The sequence below is a fragment of the Octopus bimaculoides genome, chromosome 15, assembly GCF_046866305.1.
Source record: "Octopus bimaculoides isolate indiv1 chromosome 15, ASM4686630v1, whole genome shotgun sequence".
NCBI classification, from domain to species: Eukaryota; Metazoa; Mollusca; class Cephalopoda; order Octopoda; family Octopodidae; genus Octopus; species Octopus bimaculoides.
In genome coordinates, this window is record NC_142942.1 from 21525220 (window position 1) to 21542719 (window position 17500).

At 38.7% G+C, this 17500-nt stretch overlaps 1 protein-coding gene across 5 annotated transcripts in view; it reads left to right on the forward strand.

Moving 5' to 3' along the window:
- Positions 1-17500, forward strand: part of LOC106876652 (uncharacterized) — an 87782-nt gene that overhangs the window by 46421 nt on the left and 23861 nt on the right. For all 5 annotated transcript variants that reach the window (XR_016244428.1, XR_016244430.1, XR_016244429.1 and 2 more), the window contains exon 5: positions 7838-7952. Coding sequence is in view for 2 of the 5 variants with exons in the window: in XM_089363521.1 (XP_089219647.1) it covers positions 7838-7952 (115 nt within the window). In the remaining 3 variants the exon portion in view is untranslated. The remainder of the gene's footprint in view (positions 1-7837; positions 7953-17500) is intronic.

The following is a 17500-nucleotide window of genomic DNA, read 5'->3' on the forward strand; positions in this document are numbered from 1 at the left end:
AGATTGGGAAGGATAGGGGTGGGAGACACGGCATTTGACTGCTATTTCTAGCAAATCGTGCGATTGTATAGAGGTTTCTTCATGACTCTTTTGTGAGACAGTGTGTGTGTATGATTCTATCTTATGTGTATGTGTACATTTGTGTGTGTGTGTGTATGCGAGATTGTGTCTGTTTGTATGCGTGTGTGTATATGACTGTGTGTTACTATGTGTGTGTGTGTGTGTTTGTATGTGTGTGTGATTCTGTCTTTATGTGTATGTGTACATTTGTGTGTGTGTATGTGAGACTGTCAGTGTTTGTGTGTGTGTGTGTGTGTGTGTGTGTGTGTGTGTGTGCGAGACTGTGTTAGTGTTCGTGTGTATATGACTGTGTTACTCTGTCTTTGTGTGTGTGTATGTGTGTGATTCTGTCTTTGTGGGTATGTGTGTGCATTTGTGAGTGTGAGAGTGTGTCAGACTGTGTCAGTGTTTGTATGTGTATATGACTATTTTACTATATGTGTGTATGTGTATCTGAGTGTCTGTGATTCAGTGTGTGAATGTGTATATGTGTGAGAGAGATTCTGTGTGTGTGTGTGTGTGATTCTGTGTGTGGATGTGTGTGAGAGAGAGAGTGTGTGTATTTAATGACCTCACCATGTCTCCAAAGAAACAGAGACCCAGTCATTGTCACGTCTGAAATAATGATTCAATGGCGCCAATACCAAAGACTCCCAATCACTCACCGATTCCCTTATATTTCTCATTCCAAGACTGACTCATTCCTTGTCAGCTTAATGTGTCCAAGCCAACGTGGGACTCTCAATGTCGCCTCTTGACCTGCTAAAAACGGCAGATGTATTTCCTTCAAATCACACCTTTCTGTCTTCAAAAAATATATTAGCGCAGTCGTGGCTGTGTGGTTAAGAAGTTTGTTTTGCAACCACATCGTTTTAGGTTCAGTCCCACTGCACAACACCTTGGTCAAGTGTCCTTCACTTTAGCCCTAGGTCGACTAATATGTTGTGAGTGAATTTGGTTGATGGAAACTATGAAAAAGCTATCCTATATACATAGGTGCAGGAGTGGTTGTGTGGTAAGAAGCTTGCTTCCCAACCACATAGTTCTAGGTTCAGTCCCACTGCATGGCTCCTTGGTCAAGTGTCTTCTACTATAGCCTCAGGGCCGACCAAAGCCTTATGAGTGGATTTGGTAGACGGAAACTGAAAGAAGCCCGTCGTATATATGTATATGTATATATATGTGTGTGTGTCTGTGTTTGTCCCCCCAACATCGCTTGACAACTGATGATGGTGTGTTTACATCCTCGTAACTTAGCGGTTTGGTAAAAGAGGCCGATAGAATAAGTAATAGGCTTACAAAGAATAAGTCCTGGGGTCAATTTGCTCGACTAAAGGTGGTGCTCCAGCATGGCCGCAGTCAAATGACTGAAACAAATAGAAGAATGAAAGAATATATATATGTATATGTTTGTGTTGGTCCTTTACCACTGCTTGACAGCCATTGCTGGTTTGTTTACATCCCAGTACTTTAGGGGTTCAGCTAAAGAGACCGATAGAATAAATACCAGACTGAAGATGAATATAGATATAAATTCCGGGGTCAGTTTATTTGATTGAAAGGCCTTCACAATCATTATCAATAACGATTAAAAACATGTAAAAGACAATGGTTAGACAAGGTAGTTTTGTGTTGTTGTACATTGGAAGGACAAGGTGGACATGGCTGGCCTTCCTTTTGATCATTGGTGGGCTTGATGACAACTGAGCTAGGGCTAAACGAGTGCTGCCGACAAATACTGACAAGTTGTTGGCTGGGCAGGGGTAGGGTCTAGTGCCTTGTTAGGTGGCCGCATAACAATGTTTGAGCATGCATTGTTGTCATAGTTGCCATGGTGGTGGTGGTAGTCGTCGTCGTCGCCGTCGTCGTCGTCGCCGTCGTCGTCGTCGCCGTCGTCGTCGTCATGGTGGTATTGGCAGTGGTGGTGGTGGTGGTGGGACAGTATTTCAAGATGACTAATATACAAGGCTTTACTTGAGTTCCTGAGTGTGTTTCTGCACTTCCTGTCCATGTCCTTTGTCTTTCTCTTTCTCCTCCTCCCCTGCCCGCCCCCACCTCCCTTGTCCTGTCATGAATTCCAGTTCTGTGAATATTGCTGTTGTTGTTGTTGGTGGTGGTGCTGTTGTTGATATTGACATAACAAACCAAAAAAAAAGAAGTTAAAAACTGAAATTATAGAAATTAAAAGAAATAAAATGAAATCTTTTCAAGAAGTCTGTCAGCATCATCATTGTCAGCATCATCATTGTCACCATCATCATTGTCAGCATCGTCATTGTCAGCATCGTCATTGTCAGCATGACCACATCAACCCAGGGCTCAACTGGTGATTATTTTGTGGATCAGAAAAGAATAAAGGACAAAGTTGTCCTCAGCAGAATTTCAGCTCAGAACATCAACATCATCATCATCATCATCATTATCTTTTACCTTTTACTTGTTTTCGTCATTAGACTGTGGCCATGCTGGGGCACGACCTTGAAGAATTTTAGTCAAATTGAATTGACCCCAGTACATTTTTTAAAGCCTTGGTTTTATTCTACTTTTCTCTTTTGCCAAGTCATTAAGTTGTGAGGATGTAAACACACCAACACCTGTTGTCAAGTAGTGGTGGGGGACAAACACAGATATATACATGTATAAGTGACGGGTTATAATAGAAGGCACTTGCTGCTGGAGGTGCCATGCAGTGGATCTGAACCCAGAACCATGTAATTGGGAAGCAAACTTCTTACCACACAGCCACATAAAGTACAGTTTGTAGTACAAGCCACTGTGGGAACTTCTATATGGTCATAGAACATGCTAGAAATAGTAGCTAAATCTCCCCCAAGAAAAGATTATTGGAAAATGTAGTTCTTGTTGACATCATATGTGAAGAAAAAAAAAGAAAAATCGATGGAGAAGGCTTGAAGGATTTTGGTCATAAATCCACTTTCTCAATCATGGCTAGCCTAGGGCTAAACAACAATAACCACTTAGTTTTTGTTAATGTAATCGTTAAATCATTCAGTTTTAACAATGAATACTTACCGACAGGTGTTCATCAGGTATTGTCTGATAAATACCCGCTTACAGGTGTTCTTCTGGTATTGTTTGATAAATACCCACCTATAGGTATTTGTCAGGTGTGGTCAGATAATGACCCATTCAGGTATTCAACAGGTATTGTCTCTAAATGTGTTCTCGAAATCAGATTCCACCCATAGTTTTAGGTTTTGCAAGATGAAAGAGAAATTATTGGATTTCGGATAATGGTTTTAAGAATGGTTCCTTTTAATGAATTTGTTGCCAGTTTCTGTGTGAATAGACAATGGTCTGCGGATGAGATAAAGAGCGAATTAATGGCAGCATGCTCTGGCTGTTGCTGGGGAAACCACTGGTGAGGGTCAGAGGTCACGGGAAATTGATTACTGTTTGCAGACTAATTCAAACAAGTTGGAAAGAGAAATGAGATTTTCTCCCAAGTGTGGAAACGGGAGGTGAGCTTTTATGGCCCCTGAAGCTTTTCTTCACCATTCTTTCTCTCTCTCCCTCTCTCTCGCTCTCTCTCTCTCTCTCTCTCTCTCTCTCTCTCTCTCTCTCTCTCTCTCTCTTTCTCTCTCTCTTGCACACACAAAACCCTTTTAGATGCAGAATCTCAAAAGGTCAAAGATATAGTTCAAGGCACAAACTGCTCTTTGGCATTGGATATTCCTGAAAAATGACTAACCAAAATATCTTTCCTCGAAAAAGAATATTAGATTTTTCCGTTAACCAAATCTTGCTGCTAGCAATAATTGTAATCTAATTTGTCGACGCTTCACTTGGCACTCTACCGACATACCTTGTCATGCCAGCAGACACAAAACCATGCAGCTGTATTTTGTTAAATACATGCTACAAGGCGGTACCATTTGATCCAACTCCAGACCTCACCCCCTCCCCCAGTTCTACTCACTGAAAATTTGTCAGATATTTCTTAAGAAATTGAGAAAAGATTTTACAGTTTATTGAATTCTTGACCCAATTAGAGAGAGACAAACATTTTGTTGACATAAATCCCTTATTTTAATTAAGATTATACAATGAACCTGGATGATAATCCTTACAGGAAGCAGATATATCTTTTATCTCTTACTTGTTTCAGTCATTAGACTGCAGCCATGCTGGAGCGCCACCTTGAAGAATTTTTAGTCAAATGAGTTGACCCCAGGATTTATTAATTTTTTTTTTAAAGCCAGGGGGATTCAGTGTGACACAGAGTGTGACAAGGATCTTGTGAATTACAGGTACAACTCATTTTAGCCAGCTGAGTGGACTGGAGCAACATGAAACAAAGTGTCTTGTTCAAGGATACAACAAAAGGGCTAAGGGTAGAAGAGACTCGCCCAAGGTACCATGCAGTGGGACTGAACCCAGAACCTTGTGGTTGGGAAGCAAGCTTCTAACCACACAGCCACACCAGATATTATTATTCCTGATATTAATTTCTGAGATGCAAACAGTGAAAATGCTATTATGGTATTATCGAACAATGATTCTTTTTCCTTTGCAATATTTGTCCGTGTTACAAGAGAGAAAGAGAGAGACAGAAAGAGAGAGAGAGAGAGAGAGAGAGAGAGACAACAAGGGAAAATGTTTGTGAACTTTGAGTGGAAGAATTCTTCTCTCTCGATAAATATCTCTGGATAATAGAACCCATCTTGAAATATAATTACTTTTCGATCCGATGTAGGGATTCTTTAGACTCTCTGCTTCCTGGGAAGAAAATTAGATATTAAAGTAGGGGCCAGGGTTGTATTTTGTAAAGACCACATTGACGAGGAGAAAACCAATAAGGCAGAAGAGGGTTTAATTCTCCAGACGTTAGAAAGGGTCTTCTCCATTTCTTTCTCTCTTTCTCTTTGTTTTTTTCCTACTATTTTCTTCATCTCTGTCTCTCTTTCATTTTCTCACTTTCTGTCTACTTATCTATCTATCTATCTATCTATCTATCTATCTATCTATCTATCTATCTATCTATCCATCCATCCATCCATCCATCTATCTATCTATCTATCTATCTATCTATCTATCTATCTATCTATCTATCTTTCTCTTTGCCTCTGTCTTTCTTCATCTCTCTCACTTTTTCTTTCCTTCTCCCTTTCCCCCTCTTCCACTCTTTCTTCTCCTTTACAGAATGGAATGGCTCACAAGCTCCATGACTCCAATGTAAGTCATAAATCTGGGTTCAATCCTAACATACTGCCATTTCCTATCTACATATCACAGAAAAAAAAACCAAAAAAAACCTGAGATTAATGGCAGAAATGACTGTTCCATTGATACTGTGGTGGTGGGGGTGGGGTGGGGTGGGGTGGGGTTGTCATGGTGGTGGTGGTAGGAGGTGACAACTGTGTGGTAGTGGTCATGGTGGTGATTACTTTGTTGTGGTGGTGGTGATGGTGGTAGTAGCTGTAGGAGGAGGAGGAGATGGAGATAGTTACTGTGTGGAGGTGGTGGTGGTGGTGGTGTTAACCGCAGCACCATTAATGTCTGTCTTATCTGTGAAAAAAAAAAATGCCATGATTCCATTTTTTTCCTGTTTTTTTCTTTGCTAATAAAATCCTTTATCTTGGAAATCAGTGAGTTTTATTAATATTTCAGTAAACGTTCACCAAAGACAAAAATAAATTTTCCAAAGACAGTTGAACATCTTGTTTTCTTCTGTTTTAACTTGACCACGTTTGCCACAGATGGTCTGCCTTTCTCTCAACCATTTTTTATCTCTGGACCCCTTTTGATCCCTATTTCTCTCTCACTGGAACCTCATAGCCATTCGATGTTTAAATAAAATATTCTGTGTATTGTAGAAGTGTGACCAATTTATTATTCTTTCATTTGTTTCGGTCATTTGACTGCGGCCATGCTGGAGCACCACCTCTAGTCGAACAAATCGACCCCCAGGACTTATTCTTTGTAAGCCCAGTACCTATTCGATCAGTCTCTTTTGCCGAACTGCTAAGTTACGGGGACATAAACACATCAACATCGGTTGTCAAGCGATAGTAGGGGAGAACAAACACAGACACACACACACACATATATATATACGACTGGCTTCTTTCAGTTTCCATCTACCAAATCCACTCACACAGCTTTGGTCGGCCCAAAACTATAATAGAAGACACTCACCCAAGGTGCCACACAGTGGGACTGAACCCGGAACCATGTGTGGAAGAGGTAAAGGTGGTGATGGTGGATAATGATGAGGTGGAGGAGGAAAAGAGGAGAGTAGGATATATTTTTGCCTCAACTTCTTCACAGAAATAAGAACAGTTCCGCTCTCGTTCTCTGGTTCTAAGACTAAACTATTCCAAAACGAAAGACAATTTATCGAATATATTTATTTACCTGTTGACTGTTTTTACCTTCATTATCAGAAAATTAATTCTTTGAAATTGTTTTATGTTTAAAGCAAAAAGAAATAAAACAAAACAAAACAAAACAAAAAAGAAAAAAAAAACCCCATCGTGTCTTGAAATCTCTCTGACATTGTTGTTACTTTGGTTGGTTCTAAGCTAGACTGGCGCCATTCAACAACTGTCGATATTTCTGTGACTTTGGGGAAGGTGATGCAATCTGGTAGAATGGAGCTCTTTTTTTTCTTTGTTGTTAATTGTTTTGTTTCTGTTTCTTGTTTGTTTGTTTGTTTTTTTTTTATCTGTTGAAATACCATCAGAGTTGTGACAGAAGTCTGCAAGAACGGCCCAAATCAACTGAATAATTGATTTGTGAGAGTTATTCTATACCAGCAGATACATTAATTCTTTCAAACCTTCCATTAGTCCAACAGTTATTATAATAATAATAATAATAATAATAATAATAATAATAATAATGATAGAGATAATAATAATAAAAATGATAATGATAATAAATCTTTGGATTTATATATTTAATGAAGCTAGACATTGGTAGTTTTTGTTGTTGGCGCTAAAAATGTCCTTCTACATCATGGAGAGTTAAACAGTCTCCGGCTAAAGCTGTACAATTTGCCATGTTTAAACCTTTAACATTTAAACTGGCTGTTTCTGACCCAAATATTCTACTGGTTTTATGTTCACACCAGCCAGATCCAGCCTCTCACACCTACCCTACAATTTCGTTTGAAAAATAAACAGTTATCATCATCATCGTTTAACGTCTACATCATTGAAATTTCAAAGCTATGAGATAATCCAGGATTAACCCATTGGCGTTTAAAGTAGCCTATGTCTGGTCCAAATATTCTATTTTATGTTCAGACCAGCTGGATCTGGGCTCTCACACCTGATTGACAATGTCATACAAAAAATTAGCTTACTTACCAACCACATGGTTCCAGGTTCAGTCCCACTGTTTGGCACCTTGGGCAAGTGTCTATAGCCTTGGGCCAACCAAAGCCTTGTGAGTGGATTTAGTAGACGGAAACTGAAAGAAGCCCGTTTGTGTGTGTATTTGTGTGTCTGTGTTGAACCATTAACGCCTACAATTTTTGTCACTGTTTTTTTTTTTTCCTTTTCCCTGTTTTTTTCCTCTCAATCCTTTCTGTCGAAGAGCACACGTTCGAAATGTAAAAGACATTTCCATTCTTCCTGAGTGTTAAAACTAATACACCTGCTTGTTATTCCCTCACCTGTCTTCATCTTTTGTTTTCTGTGAATTTGAACTATATATGTATATATATATATATATATATATATATATATATATATATATATATATGTATGTGTGTTTGTGTCTCATTGTTGATGTGTATTTTCAACTGCAGGTACCTGAAGACCTTACCTGAGCTCTATGACTACTGCGCCTCCATCCACCAGTCGGTTCTCTGTCCTCAAGTCATTATCTTAGATGGAATCCATTTCTATGTGCAGCAGACAAAAGTTAGTATTCCTCATTCTGTCTCTAAATTTACCTGATCATCAACCACTTTACACCTGTCACATGTTGCTCACTCATTCTCTGCTTTATCTCTAGTCTCCACCTGTCTGTCATCTCTACACCTGTCTCCTATCTCTACACCTGTCTTAGTTCTCTGTGCCTGTCTAATGTCTGCACCTGTCCACTATTTTTGCACCTGTCCACGTTGCTTCAGTTCACTCAGCTGTAGAAATGAGTTGCAACATCACTGGGACCAAGCTGTATCAGCCTTTGCCTCGCTTTTGGATGACATCGGTGGAGTGAAGAAGGGAAGCTGGTATGCATGGGCGACTGCTGGTCTTCCATAAAACAATCTTGCCCAGACTTGTGCCTTGGAGGGGAACTTTCTAGGGGCAACCCATGGTCAAAGGATGTCATGCATACATATGTATTACATGTTAATATTATTTCACTAAGGCATAGTGAGACTGATAACTTGGTGTCAGGACTCAATATATGTAATGCTTCAGAAAAAGCATCAATTGAGTATAAAGCATAACAAGAGATTATGTTATGCACTTCATTAGCTTACAGCTGTTTCTGCTGTAAGATGCTATGCACTCATTGTTGAGTGTTTGAATATCATCCTATAGCTTCATCAGAGCTTCAAAAATGAACTGCTTGCTAATGAAGTTTATTATATAATTTCTTGTACTCTTATCAGTTATGTAATCTCAAAGATGGATAGGTAGATAGATTGATAGATATGTATGTAGTGTATGTGTATAGGTATAAAGCTCTGTGTGTGTGTGTCCCTGATCAACAAAAGAGACCAATAGAACAAGTACCAATCTTTGAACGAAAAAATAAGCATTTGATTGATGTGCTTCATTAAACTTTGCAATGTGGTGCTCCAGCATGGCCACAGTCCAATGACTGAAACAAAGACAAGAATAAAAGATGCATACACACACACGCACACATACATACGTGTGTGTGTGTGTGTTTTCAGAAATCAATGACTTAGTTTTTCAAACGTTAAGTTCCAACTAAAATTGTAAAAAAGATATTCAAAGAAGTAAAAAATATTGATTAAAATTGGTGAATAGCAGCACCAAAAAAATCCTTCCTCTTCACTTTGTGCAGGTAGATGTATGGCGGGGGGTGGGGGTGACATTGGTCTTGTTGTTGTTGTTGTTGCTGGTGGTGGTGGTGGTAACATTGATGGTTGTTGTGGGGAGGTGGTAGTGACATTGGTGGTGGTGGATTTTGTGCATTTGTACATTTATAGGTGCAAATACTGCACGAACAGAAAACTGGTTTGTTGTGGAATTGGATGGTGGTGGTGAGTGGGGGAGGGGGTCATGACAATGATGATGATGATGGTTATGGTTTTGGCTGTAGTGGTGATGGTGGTGGTGATTCTAGTAGTGGTTATGATGGTGGTGGTTGTGGTGGTGCTGATGATTAGGGCGGTGGGGATGGGGATGGTGCTGGAGGCAGTGATTCTAGATGATGATAGCTATGATGGTGATGATGATGATGACAGTGGCAGTGATGATGGTGAAGGTAGTGGTGGTGGAGGTGGTGATGCTAGTGACAATAGCTGTGATGACAGTGTTGATGGTGATGGTGATGGTGGTGTCAGTGGTGGTGGTGTCACAAGAACTTTGACGCAACGCAGTTGTTATCAAGGAACAGAGATGAGTCATAGCAACTTTTACCGCTGCCAGTCATCTTCGCCTCCACTGCATCCCTGCTCCTTTTTGCCATCTTCCTACTTCATTGCACCACCACTTCCACCACCACCACCACCCTCCTCGCCCCTCTCTCGAACTGAAGCAATGCCGCTAACCACACCTTCCCGCCCTCCCTCCCCACCCGCTCCATCCACCCCACCGTAATCTCTGCAAGATTCTTCTCTCTGTGAATGAGGGGTGCCGCCGCCACACTTCAATGCCATGTCATTGATCTAAAGATTTGCTCTTTAATATTGGCACCGTGCTTACCTGTTGGTGGTGGTGGCGGTGGTGGTGGAGGTGGTGGCGGCAGCAGTGATGGTGGTGGTGGTGGTGGTGGTGGTGGTGGTGGTAACAATAATAGCAGTGGTGGTGATGATGATGATGATGCAGGTGTTTCTAGTGGTGGTAGTGGTGCCGGTGGCAGTGGTTGTTGTTGTTGTGACGGTGGTAGTAGGAGCGAGGCAGCAATATTACGTGATGATGATGATGGTGTTGAAGATGATGGTGATGTTGGTGGAGGTGATGGTGACGATGGTGGTGGTGGTGGTGGTGGTGCTGCTGCTGCTGCTACTGCTGCTGTTTCTGGTGGTACTGGCTAGAGGTAGTGGTGATGATGAAGAAGATGATTGTTCTCTTTCAGAATAACTACCCCACTTTAGAAATACCCCGATTATTTGATGGTAGTGTATGTATATGTATTAATGTACATATGTACTTATGTATGTATCTATGTATGTGTATATATGTGTATGTGAGATACACCAGCTCACATATGTATATTTATCAACTTGTATATAGTTATATCTACCTGTGTGCCTCTGTGTGTGTGTGTGTGTGTGTGTGTACATGTGTGTCGCTCTCTCTCTCTCATTCACTCTTCCTCCTTCTCTCTTTTTTCGCCCTTTCTTCCTCGTCCCTTCCCCCTCACATTTCCTTTCTCCCCTCCACCCTGCTCTATTTCATAAATTGAGATAATTTCACAAAATTAGACACACATCACTGACTACACGCTACCCGTCACCCGTTTGCACGTCCACTGCGCACGCATTCAAACATCCACTGACATTCATGCACATGGCAGCTTCCAATATATGCATACACACACACACACACACACATGCATACTCACAAGCACACAAACATATACATATTTATACAAATATACAGACACACACAGACATGCATACACATATATGTATATGCACATGGATACACACATACTCATGCATACACACATACACATATATACACAAGCACATGTATGCATATACATACAAACACATACATACACACAAACATACATACATATATACACGCATATATACATGTACATAGATACATACATACACATGCACTTTAATAGATTCACAAATTCTGTGTCATATTTTTGTGGTCAAAGATTTCTCTACCCCCCACTCCCCACCCCAGACAGGTGCTGGGAGTCTTTTCAAACCATCCGTACATCCTCTGTACTCTCACCCCATTAAACATCAACCTGACTCTACCCTTCTTGTATATATATATATATATATATATACTAACTGTACAATTCTCACTCTTTAACCCATTGCCTACCAGGAGCCCCATTTGGGGATCTGCTAAAAACAGTCTCATTGCCGGTTCTCCATTGTATTTAAAGTAAATTGCTTATGAACATTGCATTTGCAGAGATGTGTTCAACAATATTTACTATATTTAAGAGATGAGGAATTATGTAGCCTATTTACATTTGACGGATATTTGTCCTCATCTTGTTTGTTACTAACACAACATTTTGGCTGATATACCCTCCAGCCTTCTTTAGGTGTTTTGGGGAAATTTCGAACCTGGGTTCTCATTCCTAAGGTATTTTTTCGAGGTTGTTGTTGTTGTTGTTGTTGTTGTTATTATTATTATTATTATTATTATTATTATTATTATTATTATTATCATTCAGGTCACTGCCTGGAATCAAACACTCCATAATTGCCCACGGGCATATGGCGTAGTGGTTAAGAGCGCGGGCTACTAACCCCAAGATTCCAAGTTTGATTCCAGGCAGTGACCTGAATAATAATAATAATAATAATAATAATAATAATAATAATAATAATAACATCGAAAAATACATTAGGCATGAGAATCCAGGTTCGGAATTTTCCCGACATCCCCTGATGAAGGCTAGAGGGTACATCAGCCGAAACATTGTGTTAGCAACAAACAAGATGAGGACAAATATCCGTCAAATGTAAATAATGTAAATATTTACTAGTTAAAAGTTGCACACACACACACATACTGAAACATGCATGCACGCACACACACGCACACACACAAACGCACACACACGCATACTCATACACGCACACACATACTCATACATGCGCACACATACACACATACTCATACATGCTTGCACACGCACACATACACACATACTCATACATGCACACACACGCACAACATACACACATTCAGACAGGCATGCACACGCATGCACACACACACACACACACACACACAAACCATGACCTTGATTTCTCTTTAATCTCTTCTTTTATTCCTAATTTTTTTTTGTGTTGTTTTTATTAGACTTTTTTCTTTATTTTGCGTTTATTTAACAATCAACGAAGGAAATGTTTCTTTCTTTTTGTTTTTGTTGTTCCTTTCCACTTTTCATAAGTGGGGGCCATGGTTCCAATCTTGCTAAGAAAACCATTAAATACATTTCCTTCCAGTTTTCTATCGATTTCATGTCTTTTCTCTTAGATTCCAGCGGAAATTCTAATAAAACTTCTGGTGTCTTTGGCACCGTTGATAGCAGCAACAGTAGCAGCAGCACCTGCTGCAGTAGCATCTGCCATCATCATCATCATCATCATCCTTTTCCTTATAATTCTCATCACCACCACCACCTCCATAACCCTCACCATTACTGCCATCTGAACCCTAGCACCACCATGGCGTCTACCATCACCCCCACCCCCACCCCCGCTATCACCAATGCCATCATCATCACTACCATAACCAACATCACAGCTACCACCGTCGCAACCACCCCACCATCCCCTCTATAACCACCACCACCACCACCACCACCACTGTCACCACCATCATCACTACAACTGCCAAAGTGGCACACAAGAACCCCTACAAGAGGAATGAAAAAATTATGGCACTTCTCCCCACCAGTGGCACATTGCGTGTTTAGAAATGGTGCATGGCACAGTCCTGTGTAATTCTTCTCTCCATTGCTTGTTTTATTCTGAGGTGGAGGTCAGAATTGGTCTGTCGCAAGTCTTTTGCTGATCAGTTTCCTATTGGCACTCCTCTATTTTACCACATTGTATTTTAAAGTTTGTCTTTTGTCAATAGATTGGGACACGTAGTTTTTTTTAGGTTTTTTTTAAAATCAAACTTTGTCTTTGTCTGTGTTTTACTGTTCTCTTTAAAATTCTAAAGAAAAATAAACAAAAGAAAATCAGGAATTAATACAAAACGTGAATTGAATAAAGAGTGGGAAAAATAAGTTCTTGTTTATGGCGGGTTCTTCCGGAAAACTGTTGTGCATTGTTTGTAAAAATAGTTTCTCTCATAATAAAGAAGAAGGTGATCTTTATCAACATTATAAAACAAAAGATTAGACTAAAATAGAAGGAAAATTTGAAGTTACTGATTGAAAAGAAGTCTGCCCTATTTTCCAGCTTACAAATTGAGTTTTTCAGATCAGTTTTTCAGACCAAAGAAGTAGGTCAACTTATACACCAAAATGAAATTGGAGGACCAGAACTTCCTTGTGAAATGCAACTGGATTTGGAAAGGTAGCAACAATGTTTGAATGGCTACGTGTTTATGTGATAAACTATAAAAGCACCTGTGCTGTCACCACATAAAAGGAACCTGTGTTGGCCCCACATAAAAGGAACCCGTGTTGGCCCCACATAAAGAGCACCTGTGCTGTCACCACATAAAAGAAACCCATGTTGGCCCCATATAAAGAGCACCTGTACTGGCGCTACCTAAAAAGCTCCCATGATGGCACCACATAAAAGGCACTCAGTACACACCGTAAGCCAGCAGTCTGGGGTCTTATTGAAAAGTGTGCATAATGTGAGTAGCCCTATAGAGAGAGTGAGAGAGCAACAAACCCGTTTTGACCCCTTCATACTCGAACCTTCCATCTCCTAGCATAAAACTAGCTCCCTTTTCTAATGCAGCCTCAACTCAGTTGATGGGGAACTTAGCCTTGCAAGCTGAAAGGTGACCTCACTCATGGCAAGAAAATTAAGACATCCACACACTACTAAGTGGTTGGCATTAGGAAAGGCAGCCAACTGTAGGAACCAGGCCAAAGCAGGCAGTGGAGCATGACATGAATTTCTGAACCCTTGGATCCTCTTAAATCATCCAACCCATGCCAGCAAGGAAAGCATATTAAAAGATAATGTGTAGGCGCAGGCATGGCTGTGTGGTAAGAAGCTTGCTTACCAACCACATGGTTCCAGGTTCAGTCCCACTGTGTGGCACTTTGGGCAGGTGTCTTCTACTATAGCCTTGGGCCGACCAAAGCCTTGTGAGTGAATTTGGTAGACGGAAACTGAAAGAAGCCCATCATATATGTGTGTGTGTGTGTGTGTGTGTGTGTGTGTGTGTGTGTGTGTGTGTGTGTGTATGTGTGTCTGTGTTTGTCCCCATCACCATCGTTTGACAACCAATGTTGGTGTGTTTACATTTCCGTAACATTAGCAGTTCAGCAAAAGAGATTGATAGAATAAGTACTAGGCTTACAAAGAATAAGTCCTGGACTCGATTTGTTTGACTAAAGATGGTGCTCCACCATGGCCGCTGACAAATGACTGAAACAAGTAAACGAATAAATGAACAATCTCATCTGTGGCTGATTCAAATCTGAAGAATTCTCTTCCATCCTCAGTAGACTAATATTATTCCAAACATCAAACACTTTGGTGACAACCAAAACAAACCCCAAAGTTTCATTCAACTACCCTTACATTGATTTCGGTTTTTTCCCTTTATTTTTTAATATTAAATCCTTATATCCTATAAAAATGTTGAATATATTTACATATATTAACATATATTATAAATATTACACATATAAATACATATATATAATTATATAAAGATATTTTATATTATAAATATTAATATATATTAATATATGATATTTCATATTACATATATTAGTATAATTTATATTAAATATTGTTATAATATATATATATATACACACACACACACATCTATATATATATATTTATACAAAATATGATATATTTTATATTGTATGCATTAACATATTTTATACAAGAAATGAATGAAGCTATAAGACTTGTATGGTTCGTCTCACCTCATGTGTGAAATTATGGACCTGTGGAATGTAAAAAGAGGGACCACCCCAGGTTTTATGTGGTCGTTCAACTTGCTAGATATAGCAAACAAAACTCCCTCAAATTGTGAAACAGACAGGATGGTCATGGCTAGAATACTTTTGATCATAAGTTAGCAGGAAGAGGGCTGACTTTGGGTTAAAGAAAAGAACAGCTTCACACTCCACTCAGTCAGTCTGAGTCACTCAACCTGGTTATCTTCCTTTCACCAGAGTGTTACTCATGTGTCTCTTACTTTTCCCTTCAGTTCTTCATATATTCTGGGGTGACAACTCATGTTGGTGAACCACATGTGACATGGTCAAGGTGGACGAGGACGTATCTTACAAAGATGGGGACTGACCAAGACATTGTTCAGAAGGTTACCTGGGATGACCTCAACAAATACTGACAAATGATGAATGTAGAGACACAGTGCAATGGTGCATGTTCCCATACTTCACCTGACCTGACCTGACCTGACCTGCAATAGGTGGGTGGCAGGAGAAAGTTCTGATTCTCAGACCAAATGCCTTAGCTGGCCTGAATGCTTCCAACAAAGTGTATTTATTCCATTAAAGATGTCCAAGAACCATGTGGCAATGTTAAACTGGATGATGGAAATAAATCCACACCCGAAGAACACAGACACAAATGGCGCTTCCAGTGTACTCTTGCATGGGTTCCATCAACTACCTGTCATTCGCAAGACCTCAAACCTATGTAACCGTAAAGCAACGATCTTAACCACTGAGCCATGTCTTGAAAGTTCTTACGAAATGGTTTTCCTGTGAGAATTATCAAATGATAGCAATATGATGGAATGTTGTTTGGTCAATAACCTACCAAATTATCATTTGGTAAATCGAGGAAAAAACGTTTTTTTTTTTTTTTTTTTCAAAATTTGAGAAGAAATGTCATTCTGCTTGACTTTTTAGTGAATGTTGAAAGAAAAAAAACAGAAAAAAAAAATAACTACTTTGATTTCTTAGGAATAACTTATATATATTTTTACATACACACACACACACACACACACATATATATATATATATATATACATATGCACACACACACATACATACACTGTGTATATATATGTGTATATATATATATTTATATATATATATAAAAATATATATACATACATACATATATATACACATATATATACACATATATATATATATATATACATATGCACACACACACATACATACACTGTGTATATATATGTGTATATATATATATTTATATATATATATAAAAATATATATACATACATACATATATATACACATATATATACACACACACACACATATACATGTGCGTGTGTGTGTGTGTGTAATAAGGAAATACTTAAGATGAAGTGGGTATCAAGTGAAAGGTAGACAAAATAGGTTTCTTGTAGCACTTCTCATCAATAGGGAAAAAATGATGTTGATGTTGTTGTTGAGTGGTAAAGCAGCTTTGTGACATTTTAGTTGTGACAACCAATGGTGCCAGACCAAAGATGATATGGTAAAGCGTCTAGACACAGTCTCTTGGTCTCCTCCTCTCAGTGTTCTTGTTCTCTCACTTTCAATACTTCAATGAACGTCTGCAAAAATGGTAAATGGCACATGAGTAACACTTTGGTGAGGCGAAAATAACCAGGTTGAGTGACTCAGACTAACTGACTGGAGTTTGAGGTTAATCTGCTCTTTAGCCCTAGGTCAGCCCTGTCCCTGCTGACCTATGATCAAAAGTATTCTAGCCATGACCATCATGTCTTTTTTTTGAACTTGAAGGAGTTTTGTTTGCTATTTCTAGCAAGTTGAATGACCTCAAAAATATCTGTCTAAGAGTCCATAAGTCAGGAAAAAATGCACTCGAATATTATATATATATATATATATATATATATATATATATATATATATATATATATATATATATATGTACACACATATATATACATACATACAGCCATATAAACACACGTGTATATACATGCATATACATATATATATATATATATATATATATATATATACGCATAATATTTATAATATATGTTAATGTATACAATATAAAAGATATTATATGTATATACCCACTTAAACGTGGAGGTTCTGCCTCCTGTCACTAATATATGTCATATATATAATAATATCTATAATATAAATTATGTTAATATATGTAATAGAAAATATATTACACATGTATATATAAAATGTTTATAATATATGTTAATATACGCAAATATATACAATTTTTACAGGATATAAGAATTTATTATTAAAACATTAAGGAAAAAAAGACCCAGATCAATGCAAAGATAGTTTAATGAAACTTTGGGGTTTGTTTTGGTTTTTACCAAAGTCTTTGATGTTTGGAATAATATTAGTCTACTGAGGACGGAAGAGAATTCTTCAGATTTGAATCAGCCACAAATGAGATTGTTCATTTGTTTTG